Source organism: Rhinolophus sinicus, linkage group LG04 (assembly GCF_036562045.2).
Source record: "Rhinolophus sinicus isolate RSC01 linkage group LG04, ASM3656204v1, whole genome shotgun sequence".
Taxonomy (NCBI): Eukaryota; Metazoa; Chordata; class Mammalia; order Chiroptera; family Rhinolophidae; genus Rhinolophus; species Rhinolophus sinicus.
The window spans coordinates 177402550-177427250 of NC_133754.1; the positions used below are offsets into that span (position 1 = coordinate 177402550).

General features: G+C 43.8%; 1 protein-coding gene and 1 pseudogene across 3 annotated transcripts in view; both read right to left on the bottom strand.

Moving 5' to 3' along the window:
• Positions 1–4814: 4814 nt before the first annotated feature.
• Positions 4815–10620, bottom strand: LOC109447142 (large ribosomal subunit protein eL30; annotated as a pseudogene).
• A 150-nt stretch (positions 10621–10770) lies between these two features.
• Positions 10771–24701, bottom strand: part of GGTA1 (glycoprotein alpha-galactosyltransferase 1 (inactive)) — a 57345-nt gene continuing 43414 nt past the window's right edge. For all 3 annotated transcript variants that reach the window (XM_019731229.2, XM_019731230.2, XM_019731228.2), the window contains 2 exons: positions 19548–19685; positions 10771–13340 (listed from right to left, as the gene is read on the bottom strand). In XM_019731229.2, the coding sequence (XP_019586788.1) occupies positions 12647–13340; positions 19548–19685 (832 nt within the window). In that variant the 3' untranslated portion in view covers positions 10771–12646. The remainder of the gene's footprint in view (positions 13341–19547; positions 19686–24701) is intronic.

Here is a 24701-nt window from a genome sequence, read left to right on the forward strand (position 1 = left end):
AGAGAAAAGCGGTAATTACTACAATACTTACTTGGACTCTAAAGACTTGTATAATTATAAAGGAATGTATTCATTATTTGTAACTAAATAATATTATGAAGTTTATCATTCCAAGATAGGTGATAGAACTGATAACAGTATTAAATATATGCCCTTTCTAAAAAGTATTTGAATATAACATTGATTCAGAGCGCTGACTGGATGGAGGCTTAACTATAACTTTTAGATTATTTGTGCATTGACCTTGGAATTTTAGCCATCAAGTTTACAAAACGCCTTTGTGATATTTGATCTATGTGATATGAAACTGTGTACAGAAAAGAAATTGGATGTGGCTTAATTTGGTTGAAATTAAGGACAAACGCTTACCTTTTGTTTTCCTAAGATCATGTAGGAATTGTATACAGTTTCTTCCTTGAAGACTTCACATTTATGGTATAGTGGTTTAGGAAGACGTGTGGAGAATCTTAAGAGAGCAGACAGTTTTCAAGTATGAAATTCTGAGGCCTTTGAAAAATCATGAATCAGATAACCTACTATTGGTCTTCGGCCCTCTCTAGTTTATGTGTTTATTATTTCAGTCTTCTATGAGTGATGTCATCAGATTCTCTTTTGATGATGAAAGAACTAGATACTTGTAATCATAACAATTCTTATGCCTGTAACTTCTCTTTGCCATTACCAGGGGACTAGATTTTGTCCCACTGTTTAAAAAAATGGGATTATTTAAGTTTCTTTCTTTTCTTGTGGATTTTTAAAAAGTCTTCATAATACATTATTAATTGAAATATAATTTACATGAAGTAAAACACAGTTTAACTGTACACTTTATTTGGTTTGTTACACATGTACACGTGTATGTAAAAACCACTTTAAGACATAGAACATCTGCACGACCCAGTAACTTTTCTTGTGCCCCTTTGAGTCACCACCCTCCCCCACCCAGAAAACCAGTGTTCTGATTTCTATTACTATAGCTGAGTTATTCCTGCTGTAGAAGTGCATATTAATAGAATTGTACAGCATGCACTCTTTACATTCGGCTTTCTTCACTCCAAGGTTTTGCAACTCACCCATATTGTTTTGTGTACCTCACACCACACAAAAAGTTAATTCAAAATGAGTAATAAATCTAAGCATAAAAGCAAAATCCACAGCCTTTAGAGAAAAAACATCATGGAATAACTTTGTAACTTGCAAGTAAAGGTCTCTGACATAGATTAGAGGAAACAACAACTAAAAAGTGACAAATTATACTTCATCAAAATAAGAAAACTCTGCTCATCAAAAGACACTATTAAGAAAATGAATTAAGTGGGCAGCCGGATGACTTGGTTAGAGCGCGAGCTCTCAACAACAAGGTTGCTGGTTCAATTCCCACATGGCATGGTGGGCTGCACCCCCTGCTACTAAGATTGAAAACGGCAACTGGACTTGGAGCTGAGCTGCGCTTTCCACAATTAGATTGAAGGACAATGACTTGGAGCTGATGGGCCCTAGAGAAACACACCGTTCCCTGATATTCCCCCCCAAAAAATTGTTTTTTAAAGAAATAAAATGAATTAAGTAAGTCATTGCTATTCACTAATGTTTTACACTTGCCTGAAATAATATGTACTATACATGATCCATACGGAAATAAAATCCATATCAACATTAGAAATTTTCTGTTGATTTTCATTCTTCCTAGAAGAAAAAAGGCGGGTATTGAAGGAGGATAATTAAATTAACACCGAATTAGAATCTGTTTTGGGTCACAGCAGAGTAGGTTATACCGAACTTATGCTCCCATGGATGACAGTCATAAGCTCTGGATGAAATTAAAACAAAAATAAAGTTAAAACTATTTGAAGGCAAAGGAGTGTGGCTAAAAACAGGCTGATTCTTGAAAGGAGGGGAGTGTACTGGGTAAAATTCACATTTACACAGCTTTCCATTTGAGGTTATCCCCTAATTCACACAGAGCTTGGTGGGAGGAACTCACATAGAAAAACTTGAGGAGTCATAAGCTGGAGATGGTAGTTTTAGAGGTGGCTGAGAAATAATAGGGAAAATCCCAGCAAGAGGGAGACACAGCATGGGGTGCCCCCAAATCTGCATAGAAACTCTGACCCAAAACTTGGATGACAACTGAACTGTCCATGCATATGAAAGACTGCAGTTTCCCCAGGAAATAGAAACATTTGAAATGCTATAAAAATGGAGAAATTTCAGCTGATACCCCCTGAAGGAGAAATGGTGTTTGGAATTTGAGTCCGGTCCAGTTAACTCTCTGTTCAGACAAAAATCAGCACTCTTCAGAGGAAAATAACAAAATCCAGAGTCTCTACAACATGTCATCCATAATGTCAGGTATACATTTTTAAAATGTTACTAGACATGCATGAAACAGCATCATGTGAACCATAGTGAAGAGAAATGGACCCCCATATAACTCAGATGTTGGAAGTGGTAAACAAGGACTTTAAAGCAGCTAATATAAAAATGTTTGACAATTTAATGAAAAACTTGGTCAAAATGAATGAACAAAGAAATGGAAGCTATTAAGAAATGGACATTCCAGAACTTTAGAAATACTATATTTGAAATGAAAGTGTTAGTGGATGTGCTTATAAACAGATTAAATACTATAGAAGAAAAGGTCAGGGAAATGAAAGATAGAGTGATGTCAATCATTGTATGTGAAAAAGAGAAGAAATTAAAATCTATTTACTTTTAAAATAATCATCACCTGCATGCAGAAGTTTCCATACTCTGTCGTTGGGAGAGTCTCTCCACATTGGGGCCTTTTGGAGGGGGGAAAAAGAGGAATAAACCAGGAAATGCAATACCCTTTGGTTGGACAAATAGGGTCGTGAGGCATGAACAGGCATAACAATATTAAGAAACCTATTTTAAAGCCCATCTACTTTCAGGAAGTGTTTGAGATGGGTTATGATTGAAAAGGTATAGTTACAATAAACATGAAGTCAACACAAGAATAAGAAAGCAAACAAAAGGAAGCAGAAACATTTATTTCTAAAGTCATTCAGGTTGATATTTTCACATGACCTTGTCATCTCAGCCACTCCGGAAGAGTAAAGGCTTTACCTTTATTTTCATTTACATGTAAAGGAATTACTGATAAGGAGGGACTTATTTCTGTCATTTAGTTTTTTGTTTTCTATGTATTTTATAGCTTCTTTTGTCCATTATTTCGTGCATTATTTATTTTTGTTTAGTTGATGTTTTGTAGTGAAATATTTTAAAATCTTTCTCATTTCCTTTGTGTATATTCTATAGCTATTTTCTTTGTGGTAATCATGAGGATTATATTTAACATCATGAATTATAACACTCAAATTAGAATTTATGCCAGCTTAACTTCAATAAGATATCAAAACTTTGCTCCTTTACAGCTCTGTCCCCACCCTTTATGGTTGCTGATGTCACAAAAATTACATCTTTATACATTGTGTGCCCCAGAATAATAATTATTTTAAATGCATTAACCTCTTAATTATATAAAAAAGAAATGTTGGAGTTATAAACCAAAGTTATAATAATACTAGCTTTTAGACTAGAAAAAATTTTTTTAAATGTATTTCTCTTAAATAATGTAGAAAACAAAAAGTGGAGTTATAAACCATTGTTATAATACTAGCTTTTATCATTATCCATGTATTTACTTATATTGAGATTTTTATTTCTCCATATGGCTTTCAGTTACTATGTAATGTCCTTTCATTTCGCCCTGCAAGACTCCCTCCTGACCTCCAAAGTTTCCAATGAGAAATCTTCCAATGAGGATCCCTTGTGTGTGAAAAGCTACTTCTCTCTTGCTACTTTCAAGAGACTCTTTGTCTTTATCTTTCTTTTTAAAAGTTTGATTATAATGTGTCTCGGTGTGGGTCTCTTTGAGTTCATCATACTTGGAGTTCAGTGAGCTTCTTACATGTTTATATTCATGTCTTTCATTAAATTTGGGAAGTTTTCAGGCATTATTTCTTCAAATAGTCTCTCTCTCTTCTTATTCTGGGACTCCCTTAATGTATATGTTGCTCAGGTTAATGGTGTCCAATAGGTCTCTTATGCTCTCTTCACTTCTCTTCAATTTTTTTTCTGTTTCTCAGAGTTGATATTTTCCACTGTATTATCTTCAAGTTCACGGATTCTTTCTTTTGCCTGCTCAAATCTGTATTTAAGTCCCTCTAGTGAATTTTTCATTTCACATTGTAATTTTCAGCTCCAGAATGCTTACTGGTTTATTTTCAGTTTCCCTCACTCTTTATTGGGATTTCCATTTTGTTTATACATCATTTTATTGACTTTTTCCACATCATCCTATAGTTCTTGGAGCATGTTTGATAATTGTTTTAAAGTCTTTGTCTAGTATATCTGCCATCATTTCCAAGAACAGTTTCTGTTTATTTATTTATTTTTTCCTTTGAATGGGCCATACTTTACTGTTTCTTTGTATGCCTTGTGACTGTGACTTTTTTTGTTGAAAACTCTACATTTGAATCTAATACTGTGATGACTCTGGAAATCAAATTATCTCCCTTCTCCAAGGTTAGCTGTTCTTTGTTATTGTTTTCACTCTTTTGATTGTTGTAGGCTGTCTCTGTGCCAAAGGTCAGTCTAAGGTATAATTTAAGGTCTTCTGAGGTCTTTTCAGGGCCTTTCCCAGGGCATGCATGGCCACTTTCTTTTCCTTTGTTTCCTCTGTCCTTCTTTCCTTCCTTCCTTCCTTCCTTCCTTCCTTCCTTCCTTCCTTCCTTCCTTCTTTCTTAACAAGCTCTGGCCAGTTTTATTAAAGAAAAATTTTGCAGGATTTACTTTTCATCAGTCTGTTCTGGCACGCTTCTAATGATATCAGAATCCCCTGGATCAATGATAGCCAGTGTGCATGCTCTGTAGTTATTTTCCACATGCTGTGCCCAGTTCAATATTATTGCCATAGTAGTGAGGAACACCATTCTTAGCCAACATGGTGCAGTTTTCTATTTCAGATTTCCTCAAGGCTAGGTAGTTGTTGGTGAGGACGACCAGTTTTGCTTTGCCTTGTCTGATCATTCAGAGTCTGCTTGTACCCCAGCACGTACTTTCCACTTTTCATAATAAGTTGGAGCCTAGAGTTTATCTATTCCAGCTACATCTTTGTCTTCTTTGCAGCCACCATCTTCCTACCTTAGGTGGGACATCTCCCAGTAAAGAGCAGTTATCAAGATGGCCAGGGAGTGAGAAAAAAAGGAATTCCCTGCGTGGTCACTTTCTAATTTCCCCCACATATGTAGTTGTTTTTGAATGTCCTGGTGTTTAATATCTGCTCCCAAAGGGGTTAAAGAGAAAAATGAAGGGAGAGAAAAAGGGTGCTACACCTTTAAAAATACCCTGGAAGTCACTTCAACTGGAGGGGAAGGTGCTTGCAACAATGAAGGTAGGTGCAACAACAATGGTTGTCTGCTCTTTGTCTACACCTTGGTGATCAGAAGCAGCAACGAGCAATCAGAGCATAGATTCCTAATATTTGGAGGACAGGGTCCTTTTGGCCCATCCTGGCTTCCACAAGCTACATGCAAGCTGCTCCCGGAACACTTGTACAGCTGCCTGCCAGATGGAAGAAAGTGGAAAATGGGTAGCTGCTACTGTTTTAAGAGCTGAAATTGACTGAAATTAACCTTAATTTTCCATCCAAGCCTTCAATAGACTCCAGAGTTCCAAAATAGTCACATCAGACAGATTCTGCCAGTACACTTATTGTCTAGGTATGGAGACAGATTCCCAGTGCTTCCTACTCCATCATATTCCCAGAATCCTCTTTACCTGGGAAGGTTTTTAAAATCTTAATGCCCACTTCATTCCAACTGAATTAGAATCTCTGGGGTCAGAACAAGGCATCAATACTAGTCCTTCAGGTAATTCCAGGGTGCGGCCAAATTTGAGAACCAGTGCTTTATGCCTCTGACAACTAAGAGAAAGGCATAACTCCTGTGGGCTACTGTGGATTTTGGAGACAGTATCCCACATACCAGGGTATCCAGCTGCCTCCCATTTGCCTGATAACTGTAAAGGCAGTGAGTTTCCAAGGGGACCCTGGACAAGAGAAAGCTCACCAGCTGGTATAGGTTGCAAGCAAGTTGCCCTGCCACTGGATGTCTTATGCCAGTTATATCTTACATAGTTCAAAGGGTCTGAATTAGACTGCAGTGATGGATGAAGACTGAGGCTACCCTTGATAGAAAACTTACAGCACAGGCCCACTGAATTCCAGAGCAAGGAAATGCCCTTTGAGCAGATAACGTCATTTCCTTTCAAAAGGAGTTATAATTTTTTCCCTCTTCCTGCCTTGTCTCTCCCTATTGACTCTATAGTTTGAGTGTGAGCTAAATTTATTATTTATTTCACAGATTGCAGAATAGTCAGATGGGCTCTGTGAGGAACCAAAGGAGAAATGGTTGTTAACTGGAGATAGTAGACTCTGAGAAGCCTGTCCCTCTGGCATTATCTGTGGATTCTATGTTCTGCTATTAGGAGCGAGGGCTGTGTTAGAGTAGTGCGTGCTGTTTTTGGATTATGGTAGCAGGACATATTTTAGATGTGTGGGAAGAAATGCTTGACAGCCAGACAGCTCTAAGTGGAATGTGGTAGGTACTTTTAGAGGCATCTATTCAGCTCACAACAATAGACCAAGAACTACCCCATGGTAAATCCACCCTCCAGTAAACCTTCCCCGAGGCATAGCTGCTAGAAGCATGAATGGATGTTGTGCCATTTGGGTTTTCTTTTCTAGGAATTTAGAGTTTTGAATGAAGAAACTCTTAAGTCTGGAGGTAGTTGGAGCTGGATCATATCGGCCGACCTCTAGGGGAAGTTCACAATTTTCTACTGTTGAAGCCCTGTGAAGCCATGTCTCTTGCTCATGGCCTGGTTGTAGTGATAGGCTGGTAAATTTTTATATAACCAACTCCTAAAAAAGAGAAAATGGATGGGAAAGGAAGAGAAGGGTGAGAGGAGGGAGGGGAGGGGCAAGGCAGGGCAGAGCAAGGTAGGGCCAGGCAAGGGAGACCTGATTTCGAGTGCTTGCTCATCCCCATGGTATAAATTCTCCCACCATGGCGGATCCCAAGCTTCCACAGCGAAGTCACTGATCAGGGAGTTGGGAGGTATTGCGTACAACAGGCTCCCAAGCAGGAATGAACCAGCTTCAGATACCGCTGTCTGGTTGTTAACTCCATCTTGTATTCAGCAGAACTCTCCAGTAACCTCCCAATAATCTCTTTTGGGTTTAGACAGCTCAAGGGGGATGTATGTTCCTTGCCATCAAAATATATTGAACTAAAACTCTTAGCTAGCATAACCACCTTTTATTCTGAACAACTAGTCAGTTCACTGAATGTGAGTTCTAACTTTGGCTGATTTTTCATAGCCCCATAAAGATCTATAGCTATTTTCATTTATACGCAAAATTTATATCTATTTCTACAAATGGGCAGTCTTCACCAGGTCCAGAAAAGAATGTGTTTGTTGTTGTTGTTGTTGTTGTTTTAATCACTGCAGTTGCTTAAAATGTTATCTTTGGGAATTCCTGCTCTCTAAGGTCCAGTATAGGGAACTACTCTACGCTTTTGTCTTAGCTGTAAATGTTATAAGGAATATGAAGAGGTGAGTTACTACCTTCTGACGCTCATCAGGAACTATTCCTAGGGTATCGACAGATGGGTATTATGCATTGTTTCTTAATGAAGTCCAAGGGAATTTTATACCAGCATTTCTCAGCCTCATCATTTTGAGCCAGATAATTTTGTGTCCTGGGGCCCTCCTGTGCATTTTAGGATGTTTAGCAGCGTCCCTGGCCTCTACCCACCAGATGTGAGCATCATCCCACCCCCACCACTACCAACTTGTGACAAACAACATTATCTTCAGACATCACCAAATATCCCTGGGGTTGGGGTGAGGGCTGAGGAATGGAGGTGGTGGTGCAAAAGCATCCTGGTTGAGAACGACTCCTCGACACTGATGAAGCAAATTTGTCACAAGCAGCACTGAACTTTAAGCAGCCCTGAACCCAGTACATTGTACACATCAGGTTAGAGCCTGAGGCTCAGACTGCACCCGGGTTGCTGTACTGAGTACTACAGTACAGAGGGAAAGTTCCAGGTGCCAGCTATAAAAGCATCTGCTTAGTAATAGGACAGAATCCACAATCAAGATTAAAAATTTTTTATTTATTTATAAAAAGCACTTCTTATGAGGCATGATGGGAATGGATGTGATGATTCATTCATTCGTTCATCTTGTAGAGATATTCGTTAAGCGGTGCCTCTGAGATAGGTGATATAGTAGGTGCAGAAGCTGATGCAAATGGAGGCTAGGGTCCTGCCTTTAAGGAACAAATGACGCTAGAAGGGTCCAATGGGGGATTTTTTCAGTTGTAAGAGAAAGCCCAATTCCAACTGGTTTGAGCAATAATTGCACTTTATTGGCTCACACATTCGAAAAGCCGCAGGCAGTGCAGGCTTCAGGTAAGGCTGGAGCCAGTGGCTCAGGGCTGTCACCAGGCACCAGGTTTCCTTCAGTTTCCCTGCTCTTCCAGTCCTGATGTCTGTTTCATCCTAATGCTGATATTCCTCGTGGTCACCAGAGGTGTCAGCCGCTCCCAGTGTTACATGCTTCCTCATTTCCTGAGGACCTGAGATTCACTTTGATAGGACTAGTTTAGGTCACCTCCCCACCCCGGAATCAATCATTGCCACCAAAGGAATGGCAGGTGCTGACTGGCTTACCTGGGTCACTTGCTCCAACCATGGCTGCAGTTTCCATGGAAATCACAGACTCCGTAAAGGAGAACAAGCACTGCTGGGAGGAGAGAACAAGAGCCAGAAATGCAGGGCGAACATGGGTCCTTAACAAGCCAAAGCGCCCTCATGGTCTTCACTGCTTTTCACACAGGCTCTGCCAGGTGGTTTCAGTGAGTCCCAAGGCCTCAGCACCATTTTTCTGAGTCTCTGTGCAAGTCTTATCGCGGCCCTCTGCTTTACATCTGCTGCTTCTCCCTCTGAAGTCTCATACCACCTCCATTCCTCACACAGGGATCCCTCCTCTCTTTCAAAGCTCAGTCCAGAGTCAGCTCTGCTGAGGCTATTTCCACCTCCCCGTCCAGACACCTTCTCTCCTTCATCCCCTTAGCCCTTAACGTCCCTTGCACTGCATTGTTCAGCTTTCATTTGTCTGCTTCTCCAACTTGGCTATATGGTGAGTTTAGACCTACCTTCTGCTTCTGAAGAATTGTTGGTCTAAGTTCTCTCTCTTTAATGCCTAATGAAGGAATTGAGAGCTTTTATGGTGAGTCCTCAAATTTCAAAAACAAGATGGTTGATGTGTGTGTGTGTGTGTGTGTGCATGTGAAAGAGTGAGGGAAGCAGACTGGAGCTGTGGAAAGAGCAAAGGATTTAGTCAGACAGTCCTGGGTTTGCATCCTAGCTCTGCACCCTTTTATAATAGATCTGAGGCTTTGACTGATGGAGCCTCACTTAACCCTCCTTTCGCTCCTTAAAAAGAATGCATTGTATGTTATGCAGTCATGTTTTCAATGACATTTCACATTTGTGAGTATGCTACCATGCCTGTTATTAACTTACATAACATTTACATTTAATAGTACATTTACATTCAATAGTACATTTAATAAATAGTTGCAAGTATTGCAATGGCTGTGGTTCCCTCATTAGTAAATTACATGGTGACTTTGGCTGGAAGAGATCAAAGATGAGTCATTCCAAGGAAGAAGTGAGACCCTTCTAGCCTTAAAAAAACTTCTTCCCTATCAGCAAGTGACCACCAGATTAAAGGTAGAGTAGAAAGAAGCATGCCTGTCCCTTCCACCCGGCCCCTCTGCCCAATTACACGCTGCAAGGCACTGCCTTGGCAGAACAGCTCACGCGCCCTAAGGTCTTCTATCAGCCCTGCATGCACTACGTAAAGACTAAGAACAAGCACAGTCTTTTGTTTTTTACCTGATTCATTTTAACTAATTTAATGCATTCGGGGCAAGTTTAGTGCATAAAAAGTGGGAAATGGTACAGGCTGGGAACATACCTAGTTTTAAAATATTCCTATGGCAAAATTGCCCCTTTACAGGATTCTTTCGTCAAGTTGCATTTTCCTTGATATGAAACGCGGCTCTCCATATGTAGTGTCAGCACATTTACCTTGTCTGCTTCTCTGGTTTTAGCGTCAGCTCAGCACTTCCCAGCTGGGTGGCTTAACCTTTCTGAACCGCACTTTGCTCATCTATAAAAGGGCCGTAATTCTCTACAATGACGGAATCATGCCCTGTTGTACGTCCAGAGCACCGCACTCCGTCAGCCTTTGATCTTTGTATTCATTACACCTTTGATCATTGTATTTATTACAAATACACGTGCCCAGACCTGCAGGAAATCCAGCCTTCTCCCAGGCGTGACTAATGAACCCCAGTATGGTTAAGGCATTGTTTTCTCCTTTTGCCATGGTGCCCGACCTGGGCTTCAGGGACAAGCCTTTTCCTACTGGGTAGCCTGCTGGAAGTTTATTACTTTAGTGCATCACACTGGAAATCTCTATATATGAACATTTGTTGTTTTAAAAGTTTGCAAATCTCAATCATGTTTTTTCTATCTTTGTAACAGTGGACGTATTTTTAGAAGCACAGGAGGACTTTTTGGAGTCTAACAATTTAAAATTCTATACTTGACAGTTCTGAACATCTTTGGGAGAAAATGCACAATCCATGACCAGACCAGAATATACTGAGAAAATAATTTATTCGATTGTAAATCAGGTATATTTTTTAATATTTAAGAATAACTGTTAATGAGATCTTTAGTTTGTCCACTTGGGAATTAAATGTAAATGCATTTTTTTTTTTAAATCAAGATTTCCTCAAAAGTAAACATCAGCCCATTTCTATATTCATTCAGGATAGATCATTTCTTTGGTTTAGGACTAAAATCATTGACTTCCCCTATTCCAGAGTGGATCCCAGAAAACTTGAGTTACAGAGAAGCCAGAGTCCTGACAGGTGATCGCCTTCCTCTCTTTTACGAAGTCCACTTCTTCAAAGGTTTTTGTTGGTTTTGTTTTGTTTGGCTGGGTTGTGGTATTTTTTGGCAAGAAGAGCAGGAAACACAATGCAACGGTAGAGAAAACGTAGGTTTCATTTTCTCAGAGAAGCCCATTGTTCTGAACATCAAGCCAGCGCAGTGGTTCTTCAAATAAATCCCTTAACGTGGAAACAAACCACCTAAACTGGGACACAAGCAAAATATAAATACACCTGCACATATATGTCAATGTCGCCTCCTAACTTCCTTTACACTGACTTGCTTAACTTTAAATAATATGTAAGATTTCACAGCTTCTCGTAGAGAAGGGAATTGAATGTTAACTTGTTCAGTCACAAGGACTGGGTCTCCCATTGCCACCCCCTGCTTTTGATATAAAATCAATTAACCATTTTATTAAATGGGCCTGTGCTGTTATACCCCGTTAGTGCAGATGGGACAGGGAGAAATGGAGGTAACGAAGGGAGGGCTTTTCCTCCAATCCACCCCTTGATGTCAGCCCTCCAAGTGGGCCACGATAGGCTGAGGAGCCCTGAGGGTTGGAGCAGGTGGCAGCGGGACTTGCTGATAACTGATTGTCAAGAGGCCCAGGTCTGGGAAATGCCTCTTCTGTCCACTGCAAGCCTTTGTCCTCTTTGACACCATCCACCTCCTCTGGCTGGGATTTGAAGACACAGTTGCAGAATCTGGCAAACTGAATGTGATGTGGGCAAAACAAGCATCTTCCATTCAAGAACTCTCTGGTCTGGGTGTCGTGGGATCCAGGCAGCTGGAGACCATCCGCACTGTCCCCCTCCCATTCAGCACTTGGATCCGTGCTGCATTTAAGCACCAACCCCATGTCCTGTGCTTCTCCGAGGTGGCACTGTCTCCTCTCTCTACTCTCTTTGCTATTTCATGGCAAACTCACTTGGAGGCGTTGTTTTTACTTCCTGAGCACCCACTGGCTCATTCGGATTCCCTGTGACCAAATATTCATTACCATGATAGCCACTGAGAATCTCCATCAATCTTTCACACAGAAGCCAAACAACATCCTGAGAGAAAAGGCCATGGACTACAAATGGCCTGCAGCAATCTGCTGTAGAAACCATTTGAGGATTGATTGCCAAGATAGGCTGTGTCCTCACTAAGAGTTCTGCTGCTGCAAAGCAACTCTGTGTTGCTTTAGACTCAGCGAAGACAGAACACTGAAATCGGGGGAACGCCCCACAATTGTACCTTGTTGTCAAACACTTCCCTTAACACCCTTTTCTACAGCACATTATCTGGCACATGTAGAGTGTTTCTGGTTTTTACTTTTTCTTTTTTGGTTCAGCTGATAGTATTTTCCTCAAATCATGAATAGACACGAAATCACTGGGAATGCACATCTGATTACCATAGGCTCATTCTCCCTTATTATAAGGCTCAAAGTTACACGGAGTAATAGTATGTAGTTGCTGGGGTGGTGTTTTGTTAGTATTTTTTTTTTAAGTTAAAATTAAGTGTGATTTTTCTGAGAAAGTAGCCAGAATCATTCTCTCTCAAATTCAGAAACCTACTGGCACAACTTAAAGTCAGATATTATTTCTAACCAAATTATATTCTTTTGTCTGCCAAGATAACTTGACAGTCTTAATATCTGAAGGCAGGCCTATATGATAATCCCAGCAATATTCTGGGGATAAGATTTTAGTGGGTTTGTTGAGAAGGAAATACTTGTTTAGGTGGCTTTCATCGTGCCACTCGGCTTCTATGTCATTTTTCTTGTCCTGGAGGATTCCCTTGAAGCACTCTTGGGTGATGTTTAGAACCTGGATGGGTGTTCCTCCAAAAATGGCCGCATGGTAATAAAAATCCCCCTGGCCAAACGGAATGTATGCCGCGGACTCCTTCCGCCTCTCATAAGTGAACTTGTCGGGCTCTGCCTTGTACCACCAGGCCTGCAACTGCGCCACCGACTGGCCCAGCGTCTCCAGCCCAAAGGTGTTCTGGAAGACCTGGTCCACATCCATGCAGAAGAGGAAGTCGACCTCGTGCTGGATGTGGGTCACGATGTGCTCCCCAATGGTCTTCATGCGCATCATGCTGATGTCCTGCCACCTCTTCTCAGGCTGGATCTCAAACACTTTGAAGGAACGCAGAGGACCCAATTCTACCAAAGGCAACCTGGACACGTCATCCACCATGATGTAAAATATGACCTTGTGGCCAACCATGAAATGCTTGTTGGCGGATGTTAAGAACTCCTCCAAGTAATGCTCAATGTACCTGAAACAAAGGAGAATGGATCAGTGTAACCTCTGACTCCGCGGGAAGACAATGTGCTACTTCATTTGCATTTTGAAGTTTAGGAGACCCATGTTTTTCCCCATCCCAGATGTATGTTTCCACGTGGAGAGACGTCTGTTACTGTAACATTCCTGGCTGCTCTCCGGTTCAGTCACTCAGCCTGGGGGAGGTGGAGTGACTTATCCAACAGCCAGTTTTGGAAGGACGACTGGGTATGCACAGGCTGCCTTTCTCTCCTCTCACTCTTGGAAGCTGACCAGATGAAGAGAGCATGTGTGCTCTGGGCCTTGCAGTAGGTCCTTAGTGGTCCAGATCCTTCCCCCCAAGTCTGGAGGCCTGCAGTTTCTAGGGCTGTAGGTGCCTGGATGCCTAAGTCTTTCTAATGCTGTGATTCAATGTTAGCAGGCCTAGGGCCTGCAGATATCAACCACATTCTCTGATTCCAGCTTCAACTGTAATGAAGATGATATTTACTATCATCCACCTTACTTAGCCCTTTGTCTTTGGGCAGGCAAAAGGGGCGTTAGTTCTTCCCCCTCCACCAGTTTCATTGATATGTAATTGACATGTAACGTGTCAGTTTGAGGTGCATAACCTGTAAATTTGACAGTTATATATTGCAAAATGATTACCATCTTAATGTTAGCTAACACTTCCATCATGCCACATAGTTACCATTTCCTTTTTGTGGTGAGAACATTTAAGATCTACTGTCTTAGCAACTTTCAAGTATATACCAGGGGGGCCAAAAAATGTATACACATTTTCGGAGATGTTATCTATGTGTTACTTTTCAAAGTTGAATTGAATTACAGTAGCAATGTGTAGTATGACGTTCGCTCAAAAGATGGCGTTAATCAAATGAATGCTAGCGTCACCATGGGACAGGCAGGACAGTCAAAGAAAATGATGGAAGCACGTTGTCATTCAAGGAGAACAAGACCATTTTGAAGTGGTATTTGAAATTCGTGAACGTCGTGGAAGTACAACAATGGAGGCGTGAGTGTGCACCAGAACCTCCAACACGCCCAACAACTGCACGCATTCGTGGTAAGTTTGAGACGCGTGGTGCTGTGTGTGACGTGCACAGGGGAAGAGCCGCTCAGCAACAAGGCCTGCTGCTTCTGCTGTGGTGTTGGAACGGTTTACACGCTCACCACAGAAGTCTACCAAACCATGTTCGCCGTAATCAGAAGTGTCTGGATGCTGATAGTAACTACTTTGAGCACCTCTTGTAATTGCAGAAGTCAAACGTGACTTGTACTCATCTTTTGCTGACAATATATTGAGTATTACAATTTTAATAGTTTTTCCCTTTCTTAAAATGTGTATACATTTTTTTGCACCCTCTGCATAATACAGTATTGTTCACTATAATCACCATACTGTACATTAGATACCTAGAACTTATTCATCTTATAACTGGAAATTGGAGCCCTTTGACAAACACCAGGGGCTGCTAGCTCTTGAGCTTCCATCAAGAACCCCAACTTATACTCAGTGTTGCTACTACCCTACCAGATGCAGCTGTGATGTGACCCTTGGGTCCTTTGGGGATACACGAAGCCTAACCATTGTCATTCTTTATCCTCGTCTGGGACACAGAGAATGGATTAAGGGATGTGGATATCCTTTCATATATATATTCACCCTGTGAGCCTCCCACTGGTCACCCAAAACCCCAATCCCTTGTCCGGACACCACCATTAGAAGATCCATCCAAATACCAGAGCAAACAACCTCTGAGTTAGCCTTATTTTAACTATTTTCCCCTTTTTATAATAGACTTTATTTTTTAGAACATTTTTAGGTTCACAGCAAAATTGAGCCAAAAGCACAGAGAGTTCCCATGTATCCCCTGTTCCACCCTCCCTCCCACATCCTCCTCCATCACCATCCAATACCAGGAGGGCCCGTGTGTTGCAATCAATGTACCTACACTGACCCATCGTTATCACTCCCAAATCCATAGCATTAAGGCTCTCTCTTAGTGTACAATCTGTGGGTTTAGACAAAGGTATAATGAATTTATCTATCACTGTGTATGGTATTACATAGATATTTTCATTGCCCAAAAAAATCCTGTGTTCCATCTATTCATCCATTCCCCCACCCCAACTTCTGGCAATTACTGATCTTTTTACTGTCTCCATAGTTTTGCCTTTTCCAGAATGTCATATAGTTGGAGTCAAATGGTACATAGCCTTTTCAGAGGGGCTTCTTTCACTTAGTATATGAATTGAAGGTTCCTCCATGTCTTTTCATGGTTTGATAGATCATTTCTTTTTATCATTGATAATACACCTGCCTGGTGGCACCCCAATTTGTGTATCCATTCATCCACTGAAGGACGCCTTAGCTGCTTCCAAGTCTAGGCAATTATGAATAAAGCTGCTGTAAATATTCATGTGCAGGTTTTTATGTGGACATAAGTTTACAACTCCTTTGGGTAAATACCAAAGAGCACAATTGCTGGATTGTATGGTACGAGTATGTTTAGTTTTTTGTTGTCATTTTTTAAGATTTTATTGGGGAACGGGAACAGGACTTTATTGGGGAACAGTGTGTACTTCCAGGCTTTTTTCCAAGTCAAGTTGTTGTCCTTTCAATCGTAGTTGTGGAGGGCGCAGCTCAGCTCCAGGTCCAATTGCCATTGCTAGTTGCAGGGGGCGCAGCCCACCATCCCTTGCAGGAGTTGAACCGGCAACTATATGGTTGAGAGGAGTCGCTCCAACCAACTGAGCCATCCGGGAGCTCAGTGGCAGCTCAGTTCAAGGTGCCGTGTTCAATCTTAGTTGCAGGGGGCGCTGCCCACCATCCGTTGTGGGACTCGAGGAGTCGAACTGGCAACCTTGTGGTTGAGAGCCCACTGGCCCATGTGGGAATCGAACTGGCCGCCTTCGGCGTTAGGAGCATGGAGCTCTAACCGCCTGAGCCACTGGGCCGGCCCGAGTATGTTTAGTTTTGTAAGAATCTGCCAAACCATCTTCTAAAGTGTCTGTACCATTTTGCATTCCCATCAGCAATGGATGAAAGTTCCTGTTGCTCCACGTCCTTATCAGCATTTGGTGTTGTCAGTGTGTTGGATTTCGACCACTCTAAATAGGTGTGTAGTGGTAGTTTAGTTATTTATCAGTTCATCCAAAAAACACCATGTTGGGGGACCCGGATAAGCAGAAAGGCTCAGTAAGCTAGTCCCGGCCTCTGCCCGAGGGCCAGCTATTACCTGTCGGCCTACAAGTTGGGGTAGGAGAATGGGGTAGGGAGCCATGTGCTGACTTCTTTCACCATTCAAGCTGGTCGCACTGGCATTCTCTCTTTGCCCTAATGCTGTAAGTTCCTACCTTCAGCCGAGCGGCTCCTTAGTCTGGAAATGGATGGACACTGGAAAACACTGGGCATTTCAGGGCTGCGGTCAGTCAGGAGCCCCAGGCTCTGCCACTGACTAGCTGTAAACTCTGATATTTATTCTGTGAAACTGGCCCTTGAGACCAGTCCCCACCCCACCAAGAAACAATCCAGAACCCATAAAAAGAAAAAATAAATAATATAGGATGCTACCGTGTTTCCCCGAAAATAAGACCTAGCTGGACAATCAATTCTAATGCATCTTTTGGAGCAAAAATTAATATAAGACCTGGTCTTATATAATATAACAATGTAACATAACATAACATAATATAATACCAGGTCTTATATTGTTTTCTTCAAAAGACGCATTAGAGCTGATTGTCCGGCTAGGTCTTATTTTCGGGGAAACACAGTATGAATTCAACAATGAAACCCCTCATCAAAGGATCACAGTGCAAATTCTTTTCACATATTACATGAGAAGGGTGGTGGCTGGAGGGCGAGTGAGAGGAATGGGATTAATTGTATGGTAACGGGTGCTCAGCAGACTCACTGCCTCGCGCTTACAAATACCGACTCCTCATGCTGTCCACTTGAAATACAAGTAATCGCGGACACTCATTTTCCTACAATCACAATAACCTCATACATACATTATACAAGACGGTTTAAAAGAAACACCAAGACCCACCACGGTGATGTCTTCTGTAACCCAAGCTCCACAGTATCGTGTGACGCCATGGAGAGAAGCAGAAAGACTAGAAAGATGGCTAAACCCAACTCCTGCAAACCCCAGCCTCATTGGGTGTAGGTTGAATATTTCGTGCTGCTCACAGTGCCGGCCACTCACTGGCCAATGTTTTGTGAGTAACAATAACTGGCACTTCTTTTCACTTGGGTTGCTGCTTGAATTCCCTTTCTTTCCTACCAAAATTAAAGTGTGCTTTTAATGTTGCCTCTGGAAACCCAAGGGTTGACAGTACTGAGTCTTTAAATGGAGAGAATATATCTGAGCCATAGAAAGGAAAACATTGACATGGCTCCGTGAGGGGTAGCCAGGAAATTCTTTGGTCCTTTGCAACTTTAAGCAAAATCTATTGTGCTTTGCAGTTGGGAGACAATCCTGGGAGGAGGGAGGGAACCATTGTGAGGTTTAACGTTGTTTAAAGATGTAAACACTGAGGTTGGCTTGAGGCATTGTTCTTTGAAAATAAACCAAACATTACACCTCCTAAAAGTCCAAATCCACCCTTGCGAAGATTTATTCTTGCTGCTGAATACAAACAGTCCTCTCCTTCCTCAGAGGGGAGAGCACAGGGCTTTCCCCAGGATGTGCCATATACAGCTGAGCCCTGCGGAACTGCAACAGGGGACACAAAAGGGTTCTATGGAAAGTACCCTCACAGGGAGATCTGATCACAAATTCCTACGTGAGCAGGTCATGGGGATAGTCACGCCCCAGGCATATAACTTTAGCTGATTTCTCCCATCCTCATGTCATCTTCCTTAGGTTGCCTCCTTCATTTCAAATGCATAAAAACACCTGCAAAATTGTCATTCTCTGGAGCATTTGAGATCTTGCTTTCTGGCAATTGTCATCAGTTTGGCTCAAACAAAATCCTAAAAAATTCTTCATAGGTTTGGATGCTTCTTTCAGTGACACAACGGACGGTTGAAGTCATTGTCGGACAGTGGGCAATGTTGGGCTCTCTGTGGAAACACCGGGATCCAATCCATCTGCATTGCCCTGGCTTGTCCCCTCTCGAGCCAAAGGATTCGGTGATCTGAGTGAGCATCGGCTCTCAAGTCATCAACAGTACAGATTCTTCTAGTAAAATGTCAAAACGTCAGCGTCACCCTCCTCTGTTAGAGATGCTACCTCCGTCGTTTGGATCAGCACAGCCGGTGACATTAGGACTTGATTAGTATGGTGGCAGCCATGGCCTCTGAGCTCTGGTTTGGAGGACTTAGATCGTCACAGAGCTCGCTCTCCTCTGGGCCCTGCAGGGGGCAGAGTTCCAGCTCTGATCAACCTGCGCCTTCAACTCTGTACAACGCAATGGGGTCCACTTCCCATGGGGCTTTCGGAAAAGACTGAGGGGCAGGGCATGGGGGAGTGAGGGAGGCACAGGAAAAAAATTAAGCTTTGCTTTTGTTTTGGAAAAAAATCTTCTCCAAAAGAGCAAAATGGGTTATGTTTTAAAACCAATATCACAAGCTACTAATTTCAAGAATGATTTCAGTTTTGTGAGGAACGTTCTAAACGAGGAAATAGAAGCTGACAGGGGACGCCACCTAACCTGTAGCAGAGGAATTTCTGACCGACTGAATGTCCAGGGGCTGAAAACCTTCCTAGGCTGGTCAGCCGTGCTCTGACCTGGAAAACCACCACACGCGGGTCACTCTGGAACAAGAACTTGCTGTAAATCCTTCTGTCCTTGGCCCTGGGACTTGAAAGTGTAGGAGAAAGAATGGACTATCTAACTGCTGGCATTTTTGGAATTTCCAGAGAAAGCCGTGGAGGTCCCGGTGTTAGTGGTGTGGGTGTGGGTGGGTGTGCTGTAGACTCCAGACTCAGTGGGTGGAGCAGCCATTTTTACCTGTAATCCGACACCTTCATTTTGAGGTGAGGAGTCCACTCACTGACTATTGTTTTGCTCTCATCTTTTTGGGTCCTCAGCAGAAACAAGACTGAAATGGTGCCATTATAACATTCTCCTATCTAATAATTCAGACAAGTCATGAACAGCCTCTGGAAGCCCAGGGGACCCCTCACAAACATTTTTACAGTTGGAACAAGAAAAAGTCAAGGTCAATTTGAATAGGGACACCTACTTTCCGATAGCAAAAACCGTCAAACCCACGGTGATTTTCTGTTTGCCATAGTAATTTTCTAAGATGTCTCTGTTGTAAGTGCCTTCCCACACAACGGGCGCCTTCCATCCGGTCACTGTAACGACCTCTGGGCGTTTCCTGGTGAGAAAAAACATAGAGGGCTATGAGTTGGGAGAGCTTTGCTTTATAAACGGGGCAGAGACTGCCTTCAGGAAACCCAGGGTCCACTATGATCGGCAGTGACTGTCCCTGAATCCTGACTATAGCTGGACAGACACCAAGCAGTCAGCTGGGCCGTACGACATTTCAGGGGTAGCACCTTCTGAGTGTGGGACAGTCAGCTGGGGCCCAGGTGCCTCTTAGGGCTGCCTCGGGGGCCTTGTGGGGATCTTACCTGTGTATCTCAGACGTTTCCCCCTTTTCCTATTTTTCTTGTTCTCTTGTTCCTTCTTATTCCCTCCCCCTATCTCCCCAAACCCTTCCTAGGCCCCGTTTATCCTCGTGGGTGCCCTCGGAGCCTACGAAGGAGAAGGAGAGAGTGACACCGAGTTGAAAGAGAAAAAAGTTGTTTCAATTTGCCTTTTGCCAGGAAAGGATTTCTGGGTAGGAACTTGGTGATAGGCCAAAAAGGGCCCCAGACGAAGGGGATTTGGGTATTACCGTTCATTTTACAAACGAGGAGACAGAGCCCCCCAGAAAAGAAGGGACTCAGTAGAGGCCCCCACCGCTGAGGCTGGAACATGGGGCTCGTGCACAGACACCGTCCTCAGACCACAGGACGGGGCCTCTTTACTAGAAGCACAAGGGGGGAGGGGCACGTGTTCTGCTCTCAGAACACTTGAAAGGAACTTGGCAAAGCCAACACAAACACAGGAAGCAACGTAAGAGCTGTGACAGACAAACGGTAAAGGCGGAAGGCAGAAAGGCTGAGAGGCAGCTGGGGCCCAGCACTAGGGCGAAACTCAGCCTGGAGCCAGCCAGTGGAGGGGGCTCAGCTCTGCTCCCCTTTTGCTCAGGAAGTCGCTGCATTTCTCCCGCTGGGGCGCAGAGGCTGAAACACAGTTATTTAGATTCAAACCCCAGCACGCACAAGCCTGGCCCCTGCTAGGCCTTTGCTTGTACTTTATCCACTATGGGGAGGTCAGTGTTTGGGGCCACGTCCCCGTGGTCCCCGGTGGTCCCCGTAGTGGGGTCCCTAATGCCTGCGTGCATGTGGTCCTGGAGAAGCTATCGGGGGAGATGTCAGCAAATAGATCAGGCCAGTGAGAACTTGCCCTCCCCTCACACATGAGTGGAGGGTGGGTTCTAACAAAACTGCCCCTACCCTACCTCACCCCGGCCCCAGCCCCAGAGCGGAAAAGGGCCTCAGTAGACTGGTCCTCATGCCTCCTGTCCCAGTGTCACCTAGCTCCGCACTCTAATTCTTGAGCAGACTGCCCTCCCACCCCAGCCATGCACCCTTCTTCTGGCCTACTTCCTACTTCCCCCTGCACAGCTGGAGTGCCTCCAGAAATGGGGCGGGGTGGAGGTAGCAGGGTGGAGAGCGGAGACCCTCTCAGGCTGCTCGCCTGACCTTCCCCATCTTGTCTGGAGTCTCACACTGAGACTCAGCTCCGCCCTCACACCCAGATATGCTGGCTGCACAGGGGACCGCTGCTCTTGGTTTCCTTCAATCATGAAAGAAGCTATTTTGGTTTCTGTACCAACCTGTGCCAGCACCTTCACATCCCCTTTCTCTTTTTAGTCCTTGCAACAGGCATGCCACATATTATGTCCACTGTCCAGGTAAAAACACCAAGGCTCAGAGAGGTTTGTTAACTACTCCAAGGTCACACAGCCAGCTGCTGCTGTGGTAACTACCACACCCTGACCACTTCCTGGGGGGCCAGACGCTGTGCTAAGGGGCTCACCCATCCGAGGTGGGTGCTATTTTGATTCTCATTTTATCAATGAGGAAACTACTGCACAGAGAGGTTCGATAACTTGCCGGAGGTCACCGTTAGTAAGAGCAAGGCTGGAGTTTGAACCCAGGCAGGCTGAGTCTGGAGTCTGCTCTAAGCCACCACTCACATCACTTCCTGTGTGAACATTTATTTGCTATGCTGGTGAAGCTGGGCTTAGAACCCAGCTCTGTCACTATTTCCACTCAAATTAGCTGCTGCAGAATGAGAAATGATGAGGTTTTTTCTCCTTTGTTTTTAGAAGCTTATGTGATGCTTTTAGTCACATAAAACCCCCAGCTTTGTTGAATGACAAGATTTCACACACACACAACACACAGCTTATATTTCTATAACCAACATTTCTGAACTTAAACTCTCCCGTGTATTATCACCTCATTCATCGCAGTCCTTCGTTTTTAGCCTGTCAAGGATCTTTTAAGTTGTTCTGACCTAGCTTGCTAGCTAAGTCACGCAGGTGTGCACGAGTTGGGTATCTGGTAAGCAGGGAATATTGTTTTTTTAAAAAGCAAGAGAAAGAGGAGCAGGAAGAAAAGAAGGAAGATATACTTAATAGTTACGGTACACAGAGTCTCAATACTTGACTTCATTCTCTCATTTAATCCTCACAACCACCTTAGAAAGTGGATGCTGTCGTCACCCCCATTTTACAAATAAAGTGGGAGTAGGAGAGGAAGAGACCAGAACTGCCACTTGATTTATAGGGAAGGCCAGACCCAGGCACTCAATCCCTCGACACACATTTCCTGAGTCCCTGCTCCTTACCAGGCCCCGTGCTGAGCATGGCGATCAGAGAAATGAGACCCTCATCCTACCCCCCGAGAATCTCACCATCCCGAAAGGTGGTCAGCCTACTATACACTCCTCAACTGCACAGCCACTCAGTCCACGATTTCTAGAAAGACTGAGTCAGAGAACCAGTTTTCAGTTGGGTTACTTGGCTGGGAAGATTCCTTTGAACAGGACAAAAAAGTAGCAATATTAAAAATTAATGTTTAATTAAAAATTAAAATGTTCTACTTCCCAGCTGTTAATTATTAAATTCCATTGGCAATTCCAGCATGTCAGCACCCCTGACCAAGAAGCCAGGTGACTGCCTGAAATGCAGGCAGTGGTGGGGCGTGGAGGGGAGGGTGCACAAGTTGAGATCAGCTTCTTGGATAAACCTCTGTATTAACGAGTCTTAGTCATCAAAACCCACAATTCTCCCTCCCCCCCAAAAAAAATAAGTAAGAGGACAGGCCACACATGTGCCAAGAGCTAGCCTTTGCCACTGTCAACTGCCAGAGATGTCCACGGTCAAAGATGAGGGCTATAAAAGGAGGGGAAAGCGCTGGGAAAGACTCGAAGCTGCCCAGGAACCTTCCTTCCAAGCAGGGTACCCTGTCACGTCAGCTTGTGTGGTTCCACCCGTGTAGACCAAAGGCTTCCCCCAAAGTAAAAGGGCCTCCATAACCAAAACACATAACCTGCCTGGGTTACCGGTGGTTTTTTAAAATTGTATGTCCTTATCTGTGGGAACAGTGTGGTATCCGAGGGCTGAGTGGAGGAAGCGTTAAAACTGTAGGAATTGTGCAGGTCAACCAAGATGCGGAATGCATACAACACGTTCTTTACCGAACGCCGTCCAAGCAGCAGCGTTGCTGGAGAGTGATCCAGAAAGGAGCTGACGGTGGTGTGAACAAGGGTGGTGGCGTGGAATACACAGCAGCAGATGGCGCGGGAAGAATTTTGGAGGAAGAATGAACAGAACACATTAAGGAATTAAGACTGTGAGGAGGATGGAGGGACAAGGCTGAACTGGGGGGGGGGGGGGGGGTTCCCAGACTGGCGTGAGCTGGAAAATAAGAACCAGGGTGGAGTGGGGTCACGTGAGACATGCAGAGCTGTCAGGCAGGCAGTTAGACGCACGTCAGAGGGAAGATGCTGTACAAAGAAAAGAGATGAGGATACTGGACTTAACTTCCAGAAACCCTAACGTTTGAAGGCTGGGAAGAGGCAGAGGCTCCTGTCGAGGAGACTGAGAAGGGAGATGGAGAAGAAGGAGGAAAGTTAGGAGGATCTGGTGCCGGGGAAGCTGCGAGATCTTAATGTGGAAATGTGTACATGCTGTGCTGTAATGTGTTTTAGGGAGAGTACAGAAAAGGATACATTGATATAAGTGTATTTATTTGTTCCTGCAGTTGTTCAGCTAATCATTCATTTATGCAGAAGTACACTTTGGTGCCCTGAGAAGGCTTGAATTTAGTGCCACTTTAAACCAGTATTTAAATACCTGCTCGCCATTTGTTTAGAGAGAAGCTGAGCCGTGTGCAGGGTAGAGTGGAGAGAGTGACAGCGGGTGGCTGTGATCTGTCTCTCCTCTCTGCCCCCAGTAATTCAGTCCTGAATTCACTACCCAAGTCCTGCTCAGCAAAGCACAAGTGCTACAGTAAAAATGCGTCACCCTCCTTGGAAGGGAGCTTGGTGACCATCTCTGGTTCACCTAGCCTGATCCCTTCGGAGGACTTAACCTGCTGCCATCTAAGGGGCTTATCAAAGCAATAATGTGTCCATAGTCTTAAATTTCCTGTAATGGTTTAGCACCTCTGTTGTCCAGCTCATCAAATGATCCATGGGGGCCCCAAATTCCCATCCTTCCACACTGGCATGGATTCCCCAACCCAAAACAATACGAGAACTTGCCAGGACACATTCATTCTTTCCAACGCCCAAGATCCCTCATACTGGAATAGATGCTGTTCTCTCCCAATCTTCGTCCTGCCTCTGTAGCTGTTCCTCAGACATCTCTTCCTCTACCCGTATTTTAAATGCTGACGTCAGACAGGAGGCAGGTCTGTCCCTCTGTCTGGGTGGCCTCAGCCAGGCTCACAGATCCCAAGGTCACCTGCATTCTGATGCCTCCTCATCCCACATCTCCACCATGTATCTTCTGCTGAGCTCGGGCACGGCTATAGATGGACTATTTGTGTTCTCCTCCATCCCTGCGTGCGTATGTTGAAACGTAATCCCCATTGTGGGGGTAGTTGGAGGTGGGGCCTTTGAGGTGATTAGATCATGAGGGTGGAGCCTTCATGAATGGGATTAGTGCCCTAATAAAGTCCCCAGAGAGCTCCCTCACCCCTTCCACCAGGTGAGGACCCCCATGTACGAAGTGGGAAGTGGGTCCCCACTAGACACCAAATATGCTGGT